Source organism: Balaenoptera acutorostrata, chromosome 11 (assembly GCF_949987535.1).
Source record: "Balaenoptera acutorostrata chromosome 11, mBalAcu1.1, whole genome shotgun sequence".
NCBI lineage: Eukaryota > Metazoa > Chordata > Mammalia > Artiodactyla > Balaenopteridae > Balaenoptera > Balaenoptera acutorostrata.
The window spans coordinates 97,073,041-97,097,824 of NC_080074.1; the positions used below are offsets into that span (position 1 = coordinate 97,073,041).

The window sequence follows — 24,784 nt, forward strand, 5'->3', positions numbered from 1 at the left end:
CTTTCTCTAGTTGCGGCGAGCGGGGGCTACTCTTCGTTGCGGTGCGCAGGCTTCTCGTTGTGGTGGCCTCTCTTGTTGCGGAGCATGGGCTCTAGGAGCGTGGGCTTCCGTAGTTGTGGCGTGCGGGCTCAGTATTTGTGGCATGCAGCTCTAGAGCACAGGCTCAGTAGTTGTGGCGCACGGGATTCGCTGCTCTGCGGCATGTGGGATCTTCCCGGACCAGGGATGGAACCCTTGTCCCCTGCATTGGCAGGCGGATTCTTAACCTCCACACCGCCAGGGAAGCCCCTGGTTTGCTAACTTTTAACTCCTTTGGCTCTTTATAGTATGGTGTCACCTCCAGATCCTGGGCCCACGGGTCAGTTCTTTAACTGCCGCCTCACACGAGTCCTCACACGTGGTAGAGTGCTCGGGCTTGGACTTCGCCCTGGAGAAACACAGCAGTTGTTATTTTTTAAACCTATTCACAGTCATGAGGAAATAGAAGCCAAAGTTCATTGGACAGTGTATTTGTTGTTTTGAACACATAGAGCAAACAGAACTAAATTCAGTGAATTCTCATTTCTGTAAAACTAGCTATATTTTTGTGTTAAATGCTGGGTTTAAAGACATCTTACCCAACTGATTTGTTTATTCCCTGTCCATGGCTTTCATAGTGATATTTTGGTAATAATTTTAAAAAAGTGATGTGATTGTGGTGGTTGATGTTGAAGGTTACCGTGGACTCTGATAGGATATGCTTAGAATTACTTTTAGATTTCAGACACTTGGTAGTTTTAATTTTTTGCATCTCACAGATACCGTCTGACAGATAACCAGTCTTTAGGGAGCTCATCTTAGTTATGTGGAGTTACGTTATCGCCATATGGCGCTGTGACTTAAAATGCTCTAATGCTAACGGTATTCTATGAGGTAATAAGGTAAACAAGCAGAATCCAGTAAACCCCATAGGAATAGGTGAGGAATACGCATGATGACTCAGAAAGAGTGAGTTTCTGGTCGTGCTTGCAATAGAACCCAGGATATCTAGTCCAGCAGTGTCTTCGTCCTTGGCCATCTGAGGCATCTCCATTGCCTTCTGGCCTGTTGTCAGGTCTTGATGGAATATTGCCAGTCCCTTCTTTTGCCAAAATGCTAAATATAGCCAGTGTGAGAGCAGGGGAGGGGTAATGCAGGGGCTGAGGCAACTTCAGAGAGCTACGTTGTGAAAAGCTGCCAAAATGTTCAGAGCCACCTGATGTCATCCTTCCTCTAGATTATACAGTCCACTCAAGGATTGAAAATGCATTTGGTAACATGATGATTTCATAGCAAAAGATTATCTAGGCCCTGTGGGGCTCCTCATCACCATCCCTCTGATCATAGGTTAGTCATTTAATTATGAAAAAACATAACCACCAGAACACAGGTAAGGTGAAAAGGCGAAACTAACTTATGGTTGGTAATTAGTAGCCCAGAATTCATCAGTGTCAAAAGGGTGTAAGGTTTCCCCTCCAAATGGTAGCATTTCATAAATTTTATAATATGTAAAACTATCACGTTTCCATTATTCATCCATTTATTTATGTTGCATGGGAAATGTAACTTACTTCTATACATTCTGGTTTCTGGTTTCTAAAAGTATGTGGTGTTACTATTATTACAACATCAATATCATTTGTAATGGGAGTTCTTTTTCCTTTTGGGTGATTCAGAATCCAAATATTAAACATCAGAGCGGTACATAAGGCTCTCAGACTGTGATTTGGTCATCATGCCTCTGATCTACTTTGTATTTGGGGGGAAAGATTTGCTAGGAAATGTGACTGAAGGGATCATACAGTTTTGGCTAGGTGTAGGATTTTAGAATATCATTAGACTTCATTTATCCATGTACCTTCTAACCTATTATTAGAGTAACAAGATGTGATCATTAAGTAAGCTTTTCTAATTAAATTGGGAAAGTACATATAAAAATATTTTGATAGTATTAAAAAATCAGTTAATATAATTCACCACATTAACTGTAAAAGGTAGAAAAATCATACGACTATCTCAGTAATTCAGGCAAACTATTTGTTAAAATCTGGTATCTGTTCATGGTAAAAAGCTCTTAGCAAACAAAAATAGGAACTTCCTAAATGTGAACCAAGTTCTGGTGAGGATGCAGAGCAAATGGAACTTTCACATGTTGCTGGTGGGAGTGCAAAACGGTACGGCTATTGCGGAAAACAGTTCAGCAGTTTCTTATAAAGATAAATGTACACTTACCGTATGACTCGTCAGTCCTGCTCCTGGGTATTTACTTAAGAAAAATGAGAAATTATGTTCACACAAAAACCTGTCCTCAAATATTTATGCAGTTCTATGAATAATCACCCAAAACTAGAAAGAACCCAAATATCCTACAACCAGTGAGTGAATATACAAATGGTGGCAAATTCCTACAAACTGTTGATAAATGCAACAACAGGTATGAATCTTAAAGGCAGTATGTTGAGTAAAAGAAGCCACTGTCAAAAAGTGATGCACTATATGATTCAATTTAAGTCATATTCTAGAAAGGCAAAGCTATAGGTATGGAGAACAGGTCAGTGGTTGCCAGGGTTCAGGGTGGGGAGAAGGTGCTGATTACAAAGGAGTGGCATGAAGAAATTTTCTGGAGTGATGGAAGTGTTCTGTCTTGGTTGTGGTGATGGTTACATTATACATCTGGTCAAAACTCATAGAACTATACACCAAAAAACATGAATTTTACTATTTATAAATTAAAAGTAATATTTTTTAAAAAGTAAGTTTAGATACCAGGTCAGTATGTGAAATCTGTATTTCTGTATAGCAGTAGTAACCAGAAAATGAAGTTTTAAGAAAGATGATATATATAATAGCATCAAAAAATATCAAATACCTAGGACTAAATCTAATGAAAGATGTCTAAAATTGTTATACAAGCTGATTCTAAAATTTATATGGAAACACAAATGGCCAATCAGTCAAGGTAATAATATTGAAGAAAAACAAATTGCAGAATTTACACTATTGTATGTGCAGTGTAGAATAAACAAATAGATCAATGGAATAGAACAGAAACCCGAAACAGACCCACAATTAATATATAAAAGTATGTGTGTATTTATAAGTAATATATATATTTTATATACGCACACACATACACATACACTTAATTCATGATTAAGATGGCATCATACAGCAATGTGGAAAGAAAAATCTGTTCAATAAATAATCCTGGATCAATTGCTTATCCATATTGAAAAAAACTAATTTTGCCCCCTACCTCGCATCATACACACAGAAGAATTCCAGGTCAACTGTAGATCTAAATAGAGGAGGTTAGAAAAAGCTCCTAGAGGTGCTCAGTACAGTGGTCACCAGATAATGCTCAGCAAAGCTAGAGTGAATTATCCCTGCACGCTGACCAGAATAGCTAAGATTTAAAAACAAATACAGCCACAAAAAAGCTGACAATGTCAAGTGTCAGCAAGGATGCAGAGCACCCAGAACTCTCAAACACTGATGGCAAAAGTGTAAATTAGCACGATTGCTTTGGAAAATTGGTAGTATTATATTAAAGTTCTACACACTCATTGTGCCTCTGACCCAGCAAATCCAGTCCTAGTTGTATACCCAACAGAAACATGTGTGCTTATGTTCACCAAAAGACGTGTCCAAGAATGTTCATAGCATAATTCATAATAACTCCAAACTGGAAACCACCCAAAAGGTCCATCAGTAGAAGAATGGAGAAATATCATACATTGTTGTATATTCAGTGAAATACCATAGAACAGCAAACAGGAAAAACTACTGCTATTGACAACAACATGGGCTCGAATATAATGTTGAGTAAAAGAGTTCAGACACAAAAGAGTTCAAAAACAAGAAAACTAGGACTTCCCTGGTGGCGCAGTGGTTAGGAATCCACTGCCAATGCAGGGGACACGAGTTCGAGCCCTGGTCTGGGAAGGTCCCACGTACCGCAGAGCAACTAAGCCCATGCGCCACAACTACTGAGCCTGCGCTCTAGAGCCTGTGAGCCACAACTGCTGAGCCTGCGTGCCACAACTACTGAAGCTTGCGCGCCTAGAGCCCGTGCTCCGCAACAAGAGAAGCCACCGCGATGAGAGGCCCGCACACTGCAACGAAGAGTGACCCCCGCTCGCCGCAACTGCAGAGAGCCCGTGCTCAGCCATGAAGACCCAACGCAGCCAAAAAATTAATTAATTAATTTTTTAAAAATACAAGCAAAACTAATATATGGGTAAGGAGTCAGGATAGTGGTTACCTTTAAGGAGGGAGATTAGTTGATGGGATGGTATATGAGGCCAACTTCCAGAATCTTCTAGTACTTGATCAGGATGGTAGTTATATGAGTATGTTAACTTTGTAAAAGTTCTTTGTACATTCATGATTTGTATGCTTTTTGGAATATATGTTATATTTGAATTTAAAAAGTTTGTTAAAAGAAATATTTTGAGTTAACCATAGGAGTGAACGGCATCCAAGATTGTATTTTTTTTCATTAGTAAAGTTCATATTATCAGTGTTGTAAGAGAGAAAATTATTTGTATCTACAGATACAAATAACTAGCTCCATAAATAAATATAGAGAACAGGTTTAAATTCTTTCCTGACTAAATCAAGACATTCCTAGGCTTCTTGAGTTTTTTTTTTTATTGCTTTTGTGGCTAGGGATAAACCCATTCTTCCTGTATCCCTGTTTTGGTTTTTTTTTTTCCTTCATGAAAGAATATATTGTTGGAAACCATTCTATATCAGTACATATAGATAGACATCTTTCTTTTTAGAGCTATATGGAATATAATATATTTAGACCATTTATCATTCATTGACATTGAGACTGTTTCTGACTTTTTATAATTACAAAATGTTTCAGTGAACAATATTTCACATACAATGTATTTGAGCAAGTATATTTATATAGGATAATTTATTGAAAGTAGAAGTTTTGGATCTTACAGTATGTGTAAATTATTTTAAACTTTTTGTTTGGAAATAATTTTACACTTAGAGAAAAAAGATCAGCATCTACTATTAATAGTTTGCTCTCTTTGCTTTATCACTTGCCCTCTCTCTTCACATATATACATGATTTATTTTCCCATTTGAGAATAACTTGCACACATCATAGCCCTCTGTCCCCAGGCACGTCAGTGGGTCTCCAAAGAACAAGTTCATTCTCCTACCCCCAGTAGAGCTGTCAAACCCAGTAAACCTAGCCTGGATTTAATATCTCTGTTCAGTCCACCATTTGTATTCCCGTCTTGTCAATCAATCCAACAGCAGTCTTCATAGCATTGTTTCCCTCTAGTACAGGATCCAGTTGAGGATCAGATACTGCATTTACTTGTCACGTATCTTTTTTAGTTTCCTTTTCTTTGGTGTAGTTCCTTGGCCTTTCTTTGTCTTTTTTTAAAAAATTACTGAGATATAATTCACATACCATAAAATTTATATTTTTAAAGAAATCGAGATAAAACTCACAACTATAAAATTTATCCTTTTAAAGTATACAAATCAGTGGTTTTAGTATATCTACAGAACTGTGCAGCCATCACCGCTATTGAACCATCACCCCAAACAATCCTTTTACACATTAGCAGTCACTCCCCATCTCCCTCCTCCCCCGTTTTGTGTCTGGTTTCTTTCACTTAGCTTAATGTTTTCAGAGTTTATCCATGTTGTCACTGGTATCAAATCCATTCCCTTTAATGGCTGAGTAATATTCTGTTGTCTGGATATAGACCACATTTTGCATATCCATTCATCAGTTGAGGCACTTTGGGGCCATTATAAATAATGCTGCTATGAACATTCTTGTACAGGTTTTTGTGTACATGTTTTTAGTACTCTCATATCTAAATTCTGATCTAGGCTTCATACCTCACTATAGTGCTCTGCAGAACTTTCTTGGCCATTGTTTCCTCTAGGGTTTGTAATGGATCACGAGTACAGTTTCCACGTGCAAAACCCACAGACGTGGAGGGCTGACTGTATTCACTGTACTACGTCATTTTATTTAAGGGACTTGAGCATCCTAGGATTTTGATGTCCGTGAGGGCTCCTGTAACCTATCCCTGTGGTTACTGAGGGATGACTGTAGTCAGAGAAACAATTGTTAGGGAGACGTGGACTAGGCAGTTTTGTCGTTCTCAAGTGGTGTGTAGACTAAAAAGCCTGAGGACCGTGGGTCTAGACAGCTAACTTCTGTCTACAACTATTTAGATGGCCTGGCTCCTGAGAACTTATGCCTTTTGCCTGCCTTACTGGGCCTTCCAATAAAATGGACTAAGTTTAATGAGTTCCTCTTTTGTATTCTTCCTGCTTACACTTTGCAAGAGACGCTGCTGGGCAGAAGTTAAGTCAGTGTAATCTTGTCAGATAACTGTCAGAGTTGTAAAGCGGGTACCTCCCTTTCATTCTTCTCTTTTTTGTGTTTGTATTTGTGTTGGGGGAGGGTACTGTGCGTACCTGGGGTCTGAAGAAAGATGAACCTCCTTCCCCCTCCCCTCCCTTCCCTTCCCCTCTGCTAGGTCAGTGCCACAGTGACAACCAGCAACTTGTCTGCCTCCTGAAGGTGAGTCTGTGTTAAGGGTTGCCTGGCAGGAAACAGCCAGCCTTCAAGGACCAGCTGAAAAGAGGTTGCCTCCAGAATCTGTAGAAGGTTTTGCTGGCTGGTGATGTCCCCGCTTCCTCCAGACTTTCCTTGGCCTTGAATACAGGTTGTGTGGCATCCTTGGAGCTGGGGTAGGAGAACATCCAGAGGGACATATGTGCTGGTGAGATTCATCGCCGCCCCCTCGCTGACCTCCAGACGCCACCCCTGGAAGTCCTCACTTCTCTTACTCTTGGAGCCCTCCCATCCTGCTGAGCGTGGCAGATGGCCTGGGTACAAATTTTATTTCTATGGTATTGTCTTAAATTGTGTCCCCCCGAGGTACCTGAGCAAAGAGGCTTGCACAGACTGGATGTTCAAAAAACTGTTGTTCAGTGAATGAGCCACGGGGAGACCCACTGTTCAGAGGAGACAGCCTGTGAGCACTTCCTAGTCTAGTTTCTTCTACTGTATGTTAATAAGGTGTATTGTGAATAAAAACTCCTGACTTTGGTTGAATGCCGCCTTTTTTTTTTTAAGAAATTGCTGGCACAACCTTGAGAAGGGTGGGGATATCCTTTATTTAATATAATATAGATTGTTTGGCTGGAGGCCCAAATCTTGGTTTCCGTCATCAGCTTATTAAATGAAGTTTTACAGGATTGGACTAGAGAGAGGAATTACAAAAGATTGTCTGCCCTTGTAGTGGTGATTTGCCCTTAGTAATGGGAAATTCCTGGGCGGAGATATTTAACTTGCATTTGTTTGTACACAGGTGAAAACTGAGCTCTACCTTGTCTCCTCCCAGCCCTTAAAAGCCTTTTTTTGGATACATCTACCTCTAAAACACAGTGAAAACAGACTGGAAACTGGGTTGCTTCAACCATAAGCTGTTTGATTAAGCCACTGTGGGGTTCTGTGCCCCAGCATATCCTTGTGGCCTTCTGTTGGGTGTCATAAGTGAATTGTGTTCCTTTATTATTATTGGAATTAGAGAAACTGCGACACTGAGAGCTTGATCCATTACCTGATAATATATCCAGAACCCCAGGCTCCCAGCAGATGTTATAAAACACGTACCTCAAGAAATAGGGCAGACGAGTTACAGCACTGTGTGCATGACCAGATTTCTCCTTTGCTCCCTTTTAAAATCTGCCTTGCAAGTGGCCTGTCTTTTGTGACCCTTGGGAGGAGGTAAAGAATCCACCTTTACCTGTTTGTGTAAAAAATACTGATGCCTGGGGCCCACTCCCCAGGGATTCTGATTTGTTGGTCTGAGGTACTTCAGGATATTTAAGAGCTCCCCGGGTGACTTCATATGCAGCCAAGGTTCAGAAATACTGTATTAGCCAAAATACTTCCCCATTCATCCTGTGTTATTAGCTTTTTAGTCCATGTTCCAATTTACAAAGTACCGCCCTTCCACATACTTACTGTGTTCTCACAGTGACTCAGTGAAGCAGACCAGCTTCTGCTCCCAGGATTGCTCAGTCTTCGTGAGTGTTCTGTGAAGGCTTGTCGCCTCATCGCTTGGTTCTGTGCTTTGTACGTGGCTATTTGTAACTGTGCAGCGGGCTGGCCTTTTGATGAGGCCCCTTCTCTTCACAGCCACACGCATCAGGCGTTTAAAAGGGTGTGTTATTTTTCATCTTTTGAAATCTATTGCTTTCTGTGCCTTTCAGGAGCCTATTAAAATTTGCAGAATGTTTGATTAAGCTCTGTAGGGTTACGGAAAGCACTATTCATAGAAACTCTAGTTTCTGTTCCACCACTGACGAATTGTGTGACTTTGGGCAAATACTTCGCATTTTGTAAATGGATGTTATTAACCTACCAGAAGGCATGCACTAGACTAAATGGACATCCTGCTTCAGCTGTGAGAGTCGGATGGTCTCTGGCTGACTGCCCATTCCTCCATTACTGGCAATTCCTGTTGCCAATATGTTCAGTTCAAACACAGCTTTCACACCTTTCTGTCCTCCAGGTGAGATAGACTGAAGATCAGTAGGTCTTGATAACTCATTGAATGTGAACATTGAGAGACCCCAACGTGTCTTTTTTTTTTTTTTTAATCTATTTATTTATTTATTTATGGTTGCATCGGGTCTTCGTTGCTGTATGCGGGCTTTCTGTAGTTGCAGCGAGCGGGGGCTACTCTTTGTTGCGGTGCGCGGGCTTCTCATTGCAGTGGCTTCTCTTTATTGCAGAGCACGAGCTCTAGGTGCGCGGGCTTCAGTAGTTGTGGCAGTTGGGCTTCAGTAGTTGTGGCTCGTGGGCTTAGTTGCTCCGCGGCATGTGGGATCTTCCCGGACCAGGGCTCAAACCCGTGTCCCCTGCATTGGCAGGCGGATTCTTAACCACTGTACCACCAGGGAAGTCCCCCAAATGTGTCTTGAGGACATTGTTTTTCAAACTTAAAGATGTACTTAAAAACAATCCTAAGAACCTTCTGGAGCATTTGTCAAAAATACAAATTCACAGTCTCCACTCCAAACCCTAAGAATCGATCTTCAGGGGTGGGGCCTGGGTGATTATTTTTATCATATATTTTTTTTTTTAACAAAGAATTTACTTTTGTTCTTTTTTTTTTTTTTTTAATTTTATTTTATTTTATTTTTTGGTTGTGTTGGGTCTTCGTTTCTGTGCGAGGGGCTTCTCTAGTTGCGGCAAGTGGGGGCCACTCTTCATCGCGGTGCGCGGGCCTCTCACTATCACGGCCTCTCTTGTTGCGGAGCATAGGCTCCAGACGCGCAGGCTCAGTAATTGTGGCTCACGGGCCTAGTTGCTCCGCGGCATGTGGGATCCTCCCAGACCAGGGCTCGAACCCGTGTCCCCCGCATTGGCAGGCAGACTCTCAACCAGTGCGCCACCAGGGAAGCCCTATCATATTTTTTAAATCAAGTTCCTAAGTAATTCTTGTGATTATACAAAAGTGGGAAGTTGCTCTCTAGGGAATTGAATATAGTAGGCACTCAGTAGATGAACACATATCTATTCTACTAACCCATTTCATTTTTCTTCCTGTAGTTTTACAGATTAAAGTCCACAATCCTAGAATTCAGAAAAACAAACACTATTTGCAGGAGAGAAAACTAAACATTGGCTGCACTGTACTTAGTGCTCTTTGATGCTTACATGTGTTGATAGCAAATGTGATAGGTTTCTTTTAAACCTATTTGGGAATCTAGGCAGAGGGATAAAACAGTAGAGCTGTATGAACATTATTCTTAGGCTCTATGCCATGGACTACATTTTAGATGAGATGGTGAAATTGGATATTTTGGTTTTTAAGTCAGTGAGTTACTTAATAGACAATCCTGTGGTCTGCTTTATACTAAATTCACTTGTGGCAGGCATACTGTATTTGTAATCATTTTGCTTTTAATTTTAATTTTGAATATATGGTCTTTGATACTGAAGGTTACATTTGGAAAAGGAACATTGCCCTGTACTAACCATATATACTTTATTACTTTGTCTGGAATACATTCGAATGCCATGTGCCTTGGGGCATGGTTGTCACAGGGATATGTAATTACAGTTTAAAAATCTCTTTAATTGTTTCAGACTACTAAGTCACTGTTGGATAAATCCCATGATTCTGTATTAAAATTTATTTTGGTTAATGATTCCTACAAAATAATTTTTACTTAGCTAATGCAGAGAATAGGCCCCAGTACCTCGACTTCCAAATCTTCTTCTCTGAACAGCATGAGAATGACATGAGTTATGACTGATGAAAACTATATACTTTAATTTTCTGTTGCAAAAGTTTTATATACATATATACTCATATATAATGGAAAATTGGGAAATTACTGAAAAATATTCAATATATAGGAGCAAGTCACCCATAATGCCAACATCAGACTTCACCTCTGCTTATATTCTGCTTTACATAATTTTGACCTTCTACTATGTCTGATTCTTTTGGTTTCTCACTAGGCCCTGACTAGTAAAACTTGAACTTGTACATTTTGCTCATTCTGCTTGATATTGGTTCATCTGAAGCAAGGACAGAATGGGTATTGAGATATTTTCAGATGATGTTCTCATGGTGGAATAACTTAATAATGAAGTCTAAACAGCCCTTTTCATGGGCACTTTCAGTCAGGAAGTACGCTATTTAATAAAGGTGTTTTGTGCCTGGCATGCTGCCTTGGATTTTGACCATCCCAGCTTCTTGGATCTTTCTTTTCCTGTCAGATTTTACAGTCACCCTCCTAGGCAGAGCCCATCCTCAGATAACTAGAACTGTAAAGGTAAGAACTGGTTAGTCTCCTTTCTCCTGTTTTCTCCTTTCAATCCATACAAGGCTCCCAGAGAGACAGACATTCCTCTGTGATGTTCTCCTGTTCCGTTCTTGAAGCTCGCGGTGGCTTAGATGGCTGTAGACGTCCAGGTGCATCAGCAGTGGCCCTTCCTACTTCACCAGCTTATTTGTTACTCGCTGATGCAGTCTGTGCTCTGGCCGGGAAAAGCTGCACACAGCCCGTCCCTCTACCTTTGCTCCTGCATTTCCTTCACCTGCAATTTTCTTCCCTCTTCTCTCTGGCAGTTCATGTCCCTGTTTTCCTTCAAAACCCTAGGAAGCCTTCCTCTTTGACCTGCTGTACATCTGCCAGCACATTATCATTTTGTGTTTGTCCAAATGTCATTTTTTAAAACTATTTACTCAACCAATTAACATCAGGGACCTACCATCTCTTCTGTTTTTCCCACAGTGCCCTGCATTGGTTTAGACATCTAAGTTAATTTAACTTAAACCAATACAGACTTTGGTATTATTCAGAGAGGGAAAGTGAGGCTTTGGTAGGAAGGTGTTCCCTGCTGCATGCGGCATGCCGGAACCCGGCCGGTGTCACGCCGGAATTGATGGAGGGGGTTAAGATGACAGAACAGCCTATTAAAAAAGAAAAAAAATAGCAAATAGAAACACCATCCTCTCAAACTTTCATCATAGAGCAAGTGTTTTGTGAGAAATTTCTTTTTTTTTTTTGGCACTCATGGTTATTTATTTTATTCTGTGGGTTATAATCCATTACTATTTATTTTGCTATTCAAATTGTGCGGGAAATCCTTTTTTAAAAATTAGCCAATAGAGCCACTGGGAGCTGAGATAAGAGGCTGGCCATTGTTTAGTTCTCCTCTCTGCCTTTTCTGCCTTCTCTTGGAAGGTCCTCCGGATGGGGTCTGCGCTCACCCAAGGCTGGGGGTGGAGGAAACAGGCAGGGTGGGCGGGGAGGCTGCTGACACAGGTGCCGGCAGACTCCGGATGAAGACAGCTCTGTCCACACGTGCAGCGCTTGCTTCCTGCTTCAGACCTGAGCTCTCCATTACAAAATAATTCAGATCTTGTTAGTTTCTAAATAAGCTAGTGGGAAGACACTGAGCGTTTGTATTGTCTTCCTCTGAGGTTTAGATAGGGATTTAACTTTTAGTGACTAGATCATCAGGGCATTTGAGGGCTAGTGAAAACGTAAGATCCCGAAGTAATCGTCTCTACTCAGTATGACCACGTACAAAATACCTCACTGGAAAATTTTACCTCTCTCCTCCAAAATAAAACTTTTTATTCTAAGGTAACAAATAATCAAAAGATTTTAAAGGTTGACAAAACACCTGAATCCACGGATGTCTGTGTCAAAGCAGTCTGGAGCAGTTATGACTGTTCACTGTAATAGCAACACATGTAGGGCCTTGGCAGTTCCCCCCGAAAAAGAAAATTAATGATTAATGATAAGGGGGTAAACCTTAGAAAGGAAGAGGCTCGGTTTTAATACCAAGGAGAGAAATCAAGGTGAATATGAAGGGAGAGAGGGAGTGAGAAAGAAACATCAAAGCATCTGAGCACAAATAAGGGCACAGAAGTTGCCAGTTGGTGATGTGTGTTAGAGCCAAATTATAGGACAAAGATAGAAGGTGGAAACACAAAGCGGAAAAAGTAACTACAGGTGAGGACAGGGCACAGTCGGACTCCCATCTCGGGAGCATCTTGGGCTGCTCTCCTTCTATCTTGTGGCGCGATGATTCTTCAGCCCAGGTCCTGGCCCTGTCACCCGCTTTGCCCTGTGGTGCAGCCTCCTGACACCAGAGACTCCCCGGGCCTCAGAAGGGGAAGCGTGGAGACAGACGCAGTGACTGAAATTAGCCCGGGAGCCTGGAGGGAACAGCGATCCTGCTGCCGCTGCCCCTTCCTGTGCCCCTCCTCCGACCTCCCTCCCTTTCTTCCTTCCGTACCTGGTAGCGTAACAGTCCCAGAGGGGCATCCTGCAAACTCCGGGGCTGGCAGAGAAGCGGGAGTCCTTGCCTTGGAGCAATGGAAATCCTCCACCACAAAGGAAATTGTCTGCTCACCATGCTTTTTGCGGAACCGTTGTCCAGGAGTTACCCGTTTTAACTTGTCTGTTGTAGGATGCACACTAACTCCTCAACATGACTGCCTGGTGATCACATCAGCCCTGCTACTCTTTCCTTGTCAGGGCAACTTGCTAAGACCTGAGATGCGCTGACGGGCGATCTCATCATATCCTTAGATAATCCTTAGATGTTACTTAATGACAGGTGAGGAAACAACAGGCTGGAGGATGTGACTCTTGCTGTGACAATTTTGCATCTTCGTAGAGGAGCTGAACTTAGGAACAAGGTCTCCTGAGTCTTGGTCCACAGTTTTTGTTTGTTTTGTTTTTTTTAAACAATACACCATAAAACCTCACTTGTTTCTAAGTTCCTAGGGTTCGTTTTGGCATCAAGGGGAAAAGAAACTGAGCCGGCCTGGGATGGAGGTGGTTGGCACAGAGAGACAGACGGGAGCCAGTGGTGGAGGATTTTGTGATTGTCGAGCTTCGAGCTTCGTAGCTCCCGCTTTCGCGGTCACTGGAGCTGAGCAGGGGGCCGGCAGCTACCCCTGGCCTGGCTGGTGTCCCATTTTTGAGGCCCCAGGGTTATTTTTAGCCTCAGGGCCTTGGAAGCAGGTGTGGTCCAGGCTTGAAGGCCACGCCTGGAATCTGTTCAAGTCTTGTGCGCATCTATTTAGGAGCTGAGGACAGTGACGGCCCGCTTAGCGACTTTGTTAAAAGAATTTGCGCTTTTCCAGTGAGAGGAGTAAAGGTCACACTGTGTTTCATTTGCGATGCTTTAGGTAGGTTTGTTTTGGAAACTTTATAAATTGAAATACATTTTAAGAGCGTTAGGGAATATATTAGAAAGCTAGCTACGAGTCCTTTGTATACGGAAAAAAACCCCTTCTGTATTAAAAGAGTTACACCTCGGCTGACCCTTTTTAAAAGTCCAGGTTTAGGGCTTCCCTGGTGGCGCAGTGGTTGAGAATCTGCCTGCCAATGCAGGGGACACGGGTTCGAGCCCTGGTCTGGGAAGATCCCACATGCCACGGAGCAACTAAGCCCGTGAGCCACAACTACTGAGCCTGCGCGTCTGGAGCTTGTGCTCCGCAACGGGAGAGGCTGCGACAGTAAGAGGCCCGTGCACCGCGATGAAGAGTGGCCCCCGCTCTCCGCAACTGGAGAAAGCCCTCGCACAGAAACGAAGACCCAACAGAGCCAAAAATTAATTAATTAATTAATTAAAAAAAAAAAAAAAAGTCCAGGTTTATAGTCACAAGTGTGTAATTTAAAATTTAATTTTTCTCCCCCCCCCCAAACGTTACTGTTATTCAAATAATCCTTTGTAAGTCCTTTTGTGAAGTAGAGATTCAGCTTTTTACCTTGAGGGTAAACATCAGCTTCCCTATATTGTGTTTGTTGATCTTCTTGCTTTGCCCAAACCCACACTTTTTTGTCGTCGTTGTTTGTGTGTGTGTGTGTGTGTGTGTATACATTTTTTTTTTTTTTTTTGGCCGTGCCACGCGGCTTGCGGGATCTTAGTTCCCTGACCAGGGATCGAACCTGGGCCCAAGGCAGTGAAAGCGCCAAGTCCTAACCGCTGGACCGCCAGGGAATTCCCAGCCCGCACTTTTCTTGACAGCGCTGTTGAGGAGGACTAGAGCCACCCGGACCCGGGTCTGCGCGGATGTCGTGCCCTTTCTCTAATTTTGTTCTGCACTTTCCAAGACTATGGGAAAGAAAAGAATGTAATAAATATTACCTTTACCCAAGCAAAACTAGTATGACATTTTTGAATATATATGTTCGTGTGTTTGTGTATATGTAGGTGTTTGAGGTTCTGCTTTACCTACTGTTCTGTACTTTGATTTTACTCTCTTTATATATCATGATTATTTTTCATTGTTGGTCGTGTTTACGTTGGTCGTAATATCTTTAGTAATTTAGCTCTTTGTCAGGAAAGTACACCTGTTATGTAGTGGAATTTTGCTGTTTGGGGGTAGGTGGGCTAACTGTGGTGCATGGATAGAGATGATAAGTTTATATCAGTATCACCTACCCCCTGAATACAGTAACCTCTCTTACAAAGGCCTTGTGGTAAGGATTCGATACACCTTCTGACAAGGAGAGGTCCTTGAAAGCATTTTTCTTTATTTTAATGTAAACCTCCTTTAAATGATTTCCTTGTTGTATAGCTCTATTCAAGCATGCATCTTGTTCAACATGTCTTTGATGTTTTCCTACATTCTATGTTATAAAGCCAAGATTCTGTTATTAGGTACTACACATTTGTGGAGTTGGAAGAATTGTATTAAATTAGCATTAATAGTAATCTTTCTTGTTACAGTGTTTCTTTTTATTTCTTTGCCAAGTAATGCACTGACATAGGAACCACAGCTTCTTCCTTTGTAGTTTTAAGGAAGAAACTATACTAAACTTTCTTGTGTGTGTGTGTATTTTACGCTTAAGTTAAAAGTTCAAGTGACTAAAAATGCTTCATTTCCAAGAGATATAACCACAGTTCTGAAAGAAGACTGAACACCTGCCACATCTTTTCCTGGCATTTGCCCAATTCAGCATTACCTTGGTCAACATATTCATTGACCTCAAGCCCTGACATAGAGAACTAGTCTCCCAGGCGTCCTCGTAGCCATCTTCCACCTCCCTCATGGTCTTTACTTAACCATCAGAGCAAGGACTTCTCGGACTACTCTGTTTAAAACTTTAACCCCTCCACCTCCATTCTCCTTCTTCCTTCCCTACTTCATTTTTTCTCCGTAGCACTGATCACCATCTCTCATACGACACGTTTTGTTGTTGTTGCTGTTTATTATGCATCTCTCGTCATTCAGTTAGAAACTCCAGGAGGACAAGAGCTTTTGCCTCGCTCATTTTTGGTGCATTTCTACAGCAGTGCCTGGCACTTATTAGGTGCCCAATAACCATTTGTTAGTTGACTGAATGAGTTGCAGTAGGCCTGACAGATGCTCAGGAAAACCAGGATGTACTAATTATTCCCTGTCTAACATTCTGAATCCCTCCTCCCCTGCCTCCAGCCCAGCTTTATTGCAAATATCCTTCCACAACGGGTTCTCCTCAGCTCTCAGATTAAACCAGCCTCTGGCCACATTCCTCTGGCCAGCCACTCCATCCAGGGGTCCTTCATTCCCACCCCCTCAAGACTACTGCTTCTGGGGGGTAGAGTCCGTCGTTTTCAGGCAGGGTGCCAGGAGGAAGCATTAAATGCAGAAGGGTAAGTGAGGGAGCCCTGGGGCAGGAGTGTGTCGGGGATGGATAACTGGTGTGGAGGCAGGAAAGAGGAGGGGAGGAGAGGGGAGGGGGTGGAGTGGGGCGGGGAGCTCAGGTGGGACAGGGAGGGGGAAGCTGGTAGAGCAGGTGACCATAAACAGGAGGCTTCCATTGAGCCGGTTCCAAGAGTGCAGTGCGCTCCCTCATCAGAAACTTGGGGAAGGCATCTCGCAGATCTGGACTCTGCCTGGGCTGGTGTGTGTCAGAAGCAGAGGCCTTGTGTTGAGTCTCTGAAGGATGGCTACTCTTGCAGCCTTTGTCTGTGGATCCTTGAAATGCGCGTAAACAACCTGAGCCTCTGATAAGAGTGGGCTCTTCCTACAGTGCTGCGAGTTGCTGAGAGGCAGTAGTTGGATTTTTCCAGTGCTGACAAATGTTGTCTCCATGCCTAGCTCTATCTAGACAGTGATTCAAGCAACCTCTATCCCATTATCGCCACCACTAGTCGGGTTGCGTCCTCTATGCTGGGGTAAGAAAATATGGCCAGGGCAGGAATAGGTGACTGAAAAATGCATTAAGCTCGTATTGCCTTCTTGGCTTTGGTGAGGATGGTTTTTTGGGTTTGTTTTTGTTTCTTTATGGCATATATTTTACCAAATACCAGACCTCAGAATTTCTGTCGGGGTTAACCCGCAGCGTGCGAGGCAGAGTAGCTTTAATCAGTGTAGAATTAAAATGGTCAGAGTCCAAGATGCTCTTGCTTCCGGACATCATGGCCTTCTTTTTTCCCTTTTGATTTGTTCAGTTTTTCTCTTATTAACAGTCTGTGTGTAAGGCTCTGCTGAAAGCCTGTTTGGTGTATCCTGTTGCCTATTTCTTCAGCTTTATTGGAGGAAAAAAAATTTAAGACTGGCTTGTAGTTTAATAGCTAAACTACAAGCCATTCTTAAACTTCTCACCTGATTATAACCTTTCCATAAATTCTCTGAGAATCTGAGCTTGAGCTGAAGCCCAACCAAACAAGGCTCGGTCACTGTCCTCACTTAACAAAGCAGACACAGCTTTGGGGTCCTTTCCCCTCTCCTGAGAATTCCTTTGAAAAAGGAAGGTTTTAAAATGGAACTGGGGGGTGGGATGGGGGGCAGCCCATGGGCCCTGATGTGGGCACCGGGGTAGCTCTGCCGGCGACAGCCCCAGAGGGAGAATCGTGTGCGAGAAAGGGCCTCACCTCTTTCCTGGTGGAATAGACCCAGTGCAGTGTGACCGGCCGAGAAGCCAGGATCGTATCTGGGAAGTCGAAAAGAATAACGCCTCATCTGAGAAGAGGAGGGAGACGCTTACCAGTCGTTTAAAAACGACCTCAATCTTTAAAAAATTTGCTGGTTGGACACTAGCTTTAAAGGCTACAAGTCAAGTAAAGGCTGCAATCAAAACAAAACACTTTTCCTCTCAGCTAATTACTCTAATGGCAAATACTGGTTCTTAGCCAGTTGAACTTTATTTCGTTCTTTTAATTAAGTTGATCATCAAAATAGCCTTAGACTTAACAGTTCTCCGACATAACTAATTCAGTGGTATTCTTTAGTCCATTGATTCTCTTGCGAAGTTGGATGTAGAGTGAGTTTGAACAAGTAACACTCTCCTAATTTCCATTATAAAGTCATCGATGCATTTCCATAGGTAACCGAATGGAATCTCAAATGTAAGTTACACAGGAAAACTTCAAATATTGTATGTTAGGGTGGAAGGTTCTTACACAGTTTATGTCAATATTAAATGTTATAAAATAGGAAACGTAAATTGTTTGCTGAAATGTAAAATATACCACAATTGGCCCTTCTTTAGGGGATCTGCCCACGTTGTTCCCTGATGTGTGTATTTTGTTATACTAATATATTGCCTCTGCCTCTCTCCATCTCTTCTTAAATAAAGTCTTTTAAATCCTTTATTTCTGAAACTAGGATACTTCGTAAATATTTGTTTAGTGGACCTGGTTAAGGTTACTAGTCTTCGGTATGATAAATACTGAACTTTTTTTAAATTAAATTAAATTTAATTTAATTTTTATTTTTTATTTTTTTAACATCTTTATTAGAGTATAATTGCTTTACAATGGTGTGTTAGTTTCTGCTTTATAACAAAGTGAATCAGTTATACATATACATATGTCCCCATATCTCTTCCCTCTTGCATCTCCCTCCCTTTTTTTTTTTTTTAATAGAAAACTCTCTTGTATGTATATAGAAGGGTTATGTCGCCGTCTTCTGAAGGCCGGCTGCCTCCTAGATTGCCTCGATGGTGGACTGGGACGTCCCATCACCCTTCTCTTGAGAAGAGAGTCTCTGCTGCCCCAGCCCCATCTCCTGTGTAGCATCGTGGTCCAGGGCTCCCTCAGCATGATCCCCAGGCAGCCCGGAGGGCGGCCCAGGTGGGAGACCTTGAACAGCGCCCGTGAGGTCTGCAGGGACGGGCTGGCAGCAGAGTGACGCGGCTGAAGGCCTTGACCTTCAGTGGCCCCATGGCCTCCATACAGGGAACTTGTGGGGCCGCCTTCTCTTTGGGTGGGAACAGCCCAGGTTGCAGCAGGTTGTCCTTTAAGAGATAAACTTCGTGCTTCCTTGAACATGAGTGTCACATTTTAAATTTCTCTTGAGTCAGAGTAGCTCCAGAGGATACTCTCCCATTAGGATGCCATAAAGCAGCTTGCTGACCCTTCGAGCACATTGTCGTGAATTACTCCTCAGCCTTTTGGTCCTCAGGTAAACGGCCGATTGGGTGTAATGCTAGAGGAAAGGGGGAGCTGTCTTTTTTTTTTTTTTTTTTAACATCTTTATTGGAGTATAATTGCTTTACAGTGGTGTGTTAGTTTCTGCTTTATAACAAAGTGAATCAGCTATACATATACATATATCCCCATATCTCTTCCCTCTTGCGTCTCCCTCCCTCCCACCCTCCCTATCCCACCCCTCTAGGTGGTCACAAAGCACCAAGCTGATCTCCCTGTGCTATGCGGCTGCTTCCCACTAGCTATCTATTTTACATTTGGTAGTGTATATATGTCAGTGCTACTCTCTCACTTCGTCCCAGCTTACCCTTCCCCCTCCCCATATCCTCAAGTCCATTCTCTAGTAGGTCTGTGTCTTTATTCCCGTCTTGCCCCTAGGTTCTTCTTGACCTTTTTTTTTTTTTTCCTTAGATTCCATATATATGTGTTAGCATACTGTATTTGTTTTTCTCTTTCTGACTTACTTCACTCTGTATGACAGACTCTAACTCCATCCACCTCATTACAAATACCTCCATTTCATTTCTTTTTATGGCTGAGTAATATTCCATTGTATAAATGTGCCACATCTTCTTTATCCATTCATCTGTTGATGGACACTTAGGTTGCTTCCATATCCTGGCTACTGTAAATAGAGCTGCAGTGAACATTGTGGTGCATGACTCTTTTTGAATTATGGTTGGGAGTTGTCTTTTAAGGTTAAGTATTTCTACATGTTTTATTTAGATTTCCAAAAGTGCATGTATGGGAGACCCATGGATATATAGTTTGTATTACATTCTAATTAAATTTGGAAAAAATCAAATTGGAGTATTTTAAGTGAAAGAAAAAGCAGGATGTGTAACAGTACTGTGTATCCATTTGAACAGAGAAGGAAAAGGAAAAGAATATATAGTGTTTTATTCTATTTTCATTTTAAAAAATGTTTGGAAGAAATCAGAAGAAACTATTAACAGTGTTTACCAGTTAGAGGGCCAGGGAGGACCTGGGCAGACGGAGGACAAGGGCGGGAGAAGGATTTACAATGTGCTCATTTTTTTCACTTAAATGTATTTGTTGGACTTTAAATATAATGGCAATTTTAACAGCTTTATTGAAATATAGTGGACAAACGTTGGATGGATAAAGTATGCGTATTCATAGTGTGTATACAGTTTTCTTTTTTTAATTTTTTTTGAGCCATGTGACTATACTCTGTATTAAAAATAGAAAGAAATTAATTAAAACTTTAAAAATTGTCTAAGAAAATAGGTAAATAGCAAAGCTGGCCTGCCCTGGGCTTTGCTATATGCACTTGGGCCCCCGTGTTCCATCTAAAAATTCGTATGCCTTCTGACTTCTTGAAGAGATTTTGGGGTAAAATGAGCTTGTTGGGGCTGCCAACTATCAAATATTCTCCTGTCATCTCTTAAATCCTACTTGATGCAAAAGATTCCGAGAACAAAACTATCACAGATGTGTCCCTGATCTCAGCGTGTTGACCTTTTTCGGAAAGAACAATGAATGGAGAGAAATTTCTAAATTAGAGTTGTAGCTTAGAATGAGGTCTTCCCTAGAATTCTGTAGCTGCAAGTGAACGAGGTTTAAGGCTGTTGTTACCTCACCTTCCACAGCCCCTTGGCAGCCTCGGCCTCCTCCACAGTCACCTGGGACCTCAGAACATCAGGCGTGAAGGTGCTGCGTGAAGGTGCTGTCAGAGGGCTCCAGCTGGCCGCAGGACAATGTGAAAGGCGTAACTTTATCCTCAGTTCACCTTCACTGTTTTGTTTCAGCTACATCCTCATGTCAGGGTCTCCTCATGTCAGGGTCACTTTGACCAGACCTCTTCTTGGTCAGGGAAAGGGTCTTTTTCTATCCGGAACGACTGACTCTGGTTCTCTGGGGAGGAATGACTATTTTCTTCCCGGTGGACCTGTTGGCCGCAGCCTGCCTTGGGTTTCAGTGATCTGGGCTTCTGAGAGTTGGCTGGAGGGAAGCAAAGATGAGAACTTTCTCACTCAGCGTTTGCACGTTTGCCGTCTTCTCCCTCCCTTTGTCCCTCGATCTGCTAACCCAGATAACTGCTTTGTCCTGCCCGGTTTGCACCACTGAGAGGAGCCAATGGGGCCTAGAGACTCAGGCCATTGTTGGCACCCACTTGCTCCCGTTCTCGGGTTTCCACTTCCTGCGCTGCCCGGGCTCCCGCGTGGGCAAGTCACGTCACTCTGTCTCAGTGCAGCTTCATTGTGGGGACAGGTTCTTAGGAAAACAGGGTAACCCGGGAGTGGGAGCCCCAGTGAGGGAGTCAGGCCATCTGAGCCCAGGACCTTGCGTGACCGTGAACTGTGTCGCCGGGCAGTCAGGACTTGAGTCAGAAATACCCTGGGTAAGTGCTATGTGAACGTGCATTGGTTGATTGAGTAGGACAGATTCTCTGCTCTGGTTTCTTCAGTCGAAGGTAGAGATGACTTTTGTGCTTCATTGCCATTAAGCTGTACTAAAAATAATACCTTCGTATAATGAAGATACGAAATGGACAAATAATGTATTATATGGAGCTGATTTGTGAGATGTGAGGGTAGACGAGATGGCTTCTCAGGTGCCTTCTAACTCCGTGGATGTCTGGCTCCGTGAGAAGCGGCACAGCCTGGCTGAAGCCGGCCTGTAGCAGGATGGGATTGCCCCGTCTTTATCTGCTGAGGGATGCCTTTCAGATTCCAGATGCAAGGCAGCTCTGTTTACCACTGGCATCTTTACAGCATTTTTCCTCCTTTCTCTGTGTGATGACTAGTTGCTTTCTGACTTACTCTCTTTAGATAACTGACATAATTTCATCCTCAAAACAAACTTTGTGAGGAGACAAGGCCAATATTATATGTACATTTTAGAGATGAGGAAAGTGTGGTTCAGAGAGGTTAGTATGATTTGTCTGAAGCTACATAACAAATAAAGGGCAAGGCCACTCTCCTCTCAATCCTGCCTGCTCCTACTTCTCCATGCTTCAGCTTCTAATTTGTAAGTCTGAAATTAGGAAACAGGACCCAATGATGTTTGAGGGGGTCTATCATCCTCATCCAGAATCAGTTAATCAGATATGAATTATTCAGTATCAAGTCATTTTTGGAACAAGGAGGATTTTACTAACTTGTAACAGTGTAAATTGAATATCTTATGTGCAAAACACTGTGGAAGTAAGAAATACAATACAAAAACGTCTGCCATCAAGTAGTTTAACCTCTAGAAGTCGAATGCCAACAGTGGACATCTAGTTTTATGTAGTAGGGCATTTCCTATAAGCAGGGATGGACCGGGGAGATAGGAACGTGAGAATATTGGAGGTCAGGGTGTGGGGCTTAAGCTATGGGCACAAAACTCCAACTAGTGTTAACTAGGAAATGGTCTATCTTAGGAGTTTGGCAAGAATAAGGAAGCATCAGGTCCAGTATTAAGGGCTCTCGTATGCCTGGGTTGCTGACCTAGAGTCCAAGGTTAAGGTGTGAGATTTTCTGAGGCGGGGAATCAGTGAGTCTCTTAAAAATGAGGCACAAGAAAAAGAGACCTGGAAGCGGAGGACCGGCCAGGATCTTAGCTGTGAGTCTGCCTGGGGCGGAGTAGATGCCTCACAGGCCCCCAGCAGCTAGTTCAGCACTCTGTGTGACAAGCGCATCAGTCATCGCCCCTCCTCTTCCTTAAAAGGCAGCCGAAATTGACAGAACCTCCCATTTTCCTGCCTCTTCTTCCTGAGGGTAGTTTTCAAGGAATGCTCACAGCACACACACTCCATTTATCATAGTAATTCTCAAGCCATCAGGAAAGATTTTTATGTCCTGATAACGTCAGATTGCTAACCTGATGTTAGGTGGTGGTTTTTTGTGCTTTTTTCAAGAAATAAGCAAATAAAATGGAGGAAACCCATCTGGAATAAAAATACTTGGACTGGCTTTTTACAGCTCTTTTAATTTCATACTGTAAGTCAAGTAGTTCTGGGCCCCCAGGTGATTATATATAATTCACGACTATGTCTTGTTTTGTCACCTTTGAGTTTTTATATTTTGCGGTGAAAGCGAATTATCATTAGTACGTTTTCTGAAGCCATACCTACTTGTCCTTTTTGTTTGTTTGTTCACATGAAACAGTGCATCAAGTATGGAATTAGATTAATGGGGTAAATATTATGAATCATACACTCCCTCTAATCCGATGCTCTTTCTTCTTTTGACCCCCATGTTTTGTTTTCCGTCTGTCATTCTCTCTCCATGTAGGCTTTTCAGCCCCGTGTAAAGCTGTTGGAGCGAGGGAACAGAGGTAAAGAATGATGTAATGCACTGCCTGCCCCAAAGCATCTTTTGTTGGAATGATTATTCCAGTCATCTCTTTATGAATCAAATGTGAGGGGCTGCTTTGTGGCAGGAGGCCTCTGCGAGAGCACATCAACGGGAAAGAGAAAGAGACATTCACTTGGAGGGCTCTTGCTGAAAATGGGTTTAACTCTCCTCTTGCCAGTCGCCACCAGCCTGACCTCATACATCTCAGTACAATGGAGTGGCTGAGCCTTTGAGCACACCACCATTACATCATCGTGGCAAATTAAAGGAGGAGGTGGGAAAAGGGGACTTATTGTTGTCATGGCCCATGAGATGATCGGAACTCAAATTGTTACTGAGAGGTTGGTGGCTCTGCTGGAAAGTGGAACGGAAAAAGTGCTGCTAATTGATAGCCGGCCATTTGTGGAATACAATACGTCCCACATTTTGGAAGCCATTAATATCAACTGCTCCAAGCTTATGAAGCGAAGGTTGCAACAGGACAAAGTGTTAATTACAGAGCTCATCCAGCACTCAGCCAAACATAAGGTACATGCTTGCTTTTTTTTTCCTGTTTAAAATAAATGGACATGCTGAATGGGGAATCATTTTAAATGAAGCCTCATTTTTAAGGGGAGAAAGTAATTTGAGGAAGTTTTGGTTGCTTTTTTTAAACTTTGGTACCTTATGACACCTCAGAATAATTCACTAATTGTAGACACTGTCACACCTCAGAATATTTCTAAACTACACAGAAAGCTTAACTTGTTTTTATTTGATCAAGTGCTATGTTTCCCTATTAATGCTAAAAATTGTTTTATTAATTTAACACAAATAAAAAGTTATGTTTAATACAGTATATTATAATACTCAATTATTAGCAATTATATAATAATATATAATATTGTATGTATATTATTAATAACTAATACATTAATACATTGTTTTATGTTGTTTACAAATGTACTGAAAGGAAATCATTCTTTTCAAGTGCCTTGAAAAGAAAGTAGAAACTAATTACATTACAAGTGTTTTTTATTTGTGGGAAGGTAAGGTAATGGTCAGATTTAAGGATCTTCAAGGAAAGGTTTTCTCAGGATACCAGGATGTCAGCTTTGTGGTAGGTAAGGCTATTTCTTTTGTTCAGGAATAAAAATGAGTTCATGCTTTAATTTTACGAAAAGCTGATTTGTTACTGAGTAGAAACCATTTTAAATGTTTCTTTAGTTCATGGATCGTTATGTTTATTTTGCGTGTTATTTTGTTGTACATGGTTTTACCCTGTTATCGTGTTAAGGATTTAAAACTAAGGAGTTTTGAGCACATTTACACAGAAATAGCATCAAGTTTGCCTCGTAAATGTTGATTTTTACAAACATTTAAACCATGTGTATGCTTGGTTTATCCAGTAAATTGACCACATCTCATTTTTATTCAGATTATTAAGGAAAACAGGAAGCAGTTATTTGCTTCAGCAGCAGAGGTATATGGGATTATTCTCCTCACCTTCCTC

General features: G+C 42.0%; 1 protein-coding gene across 9 annotated transcripts in view; it reads left to right on the plus strand.

The window, feature by feature from the left end:
• The window catches only part of DUSP16 (dual specificity phosphatase 16), an 86,921-nt gene that overhangs the window by 15,655 nt on the left and 46,482 nt on the right, over positions 1–24,784 (plus strand). For all 9 annotated transcript variants that reach the window (XM_057556404.1, XM_057556403.1, XM_057556406.1 and 6 more), the window contains one exon: positions 23,230–23,820. In XM_057556404.1, coding sequence (XP_057412387.1) covers positions 23,593–23,820 — 228 coding nt within the window. In that variant the 5' untranslated portion in view covers positions 23,230–23,592. The remainder of the gene's footprint in view (positions 1–23,229; positions 23,821–24,784) is intronic.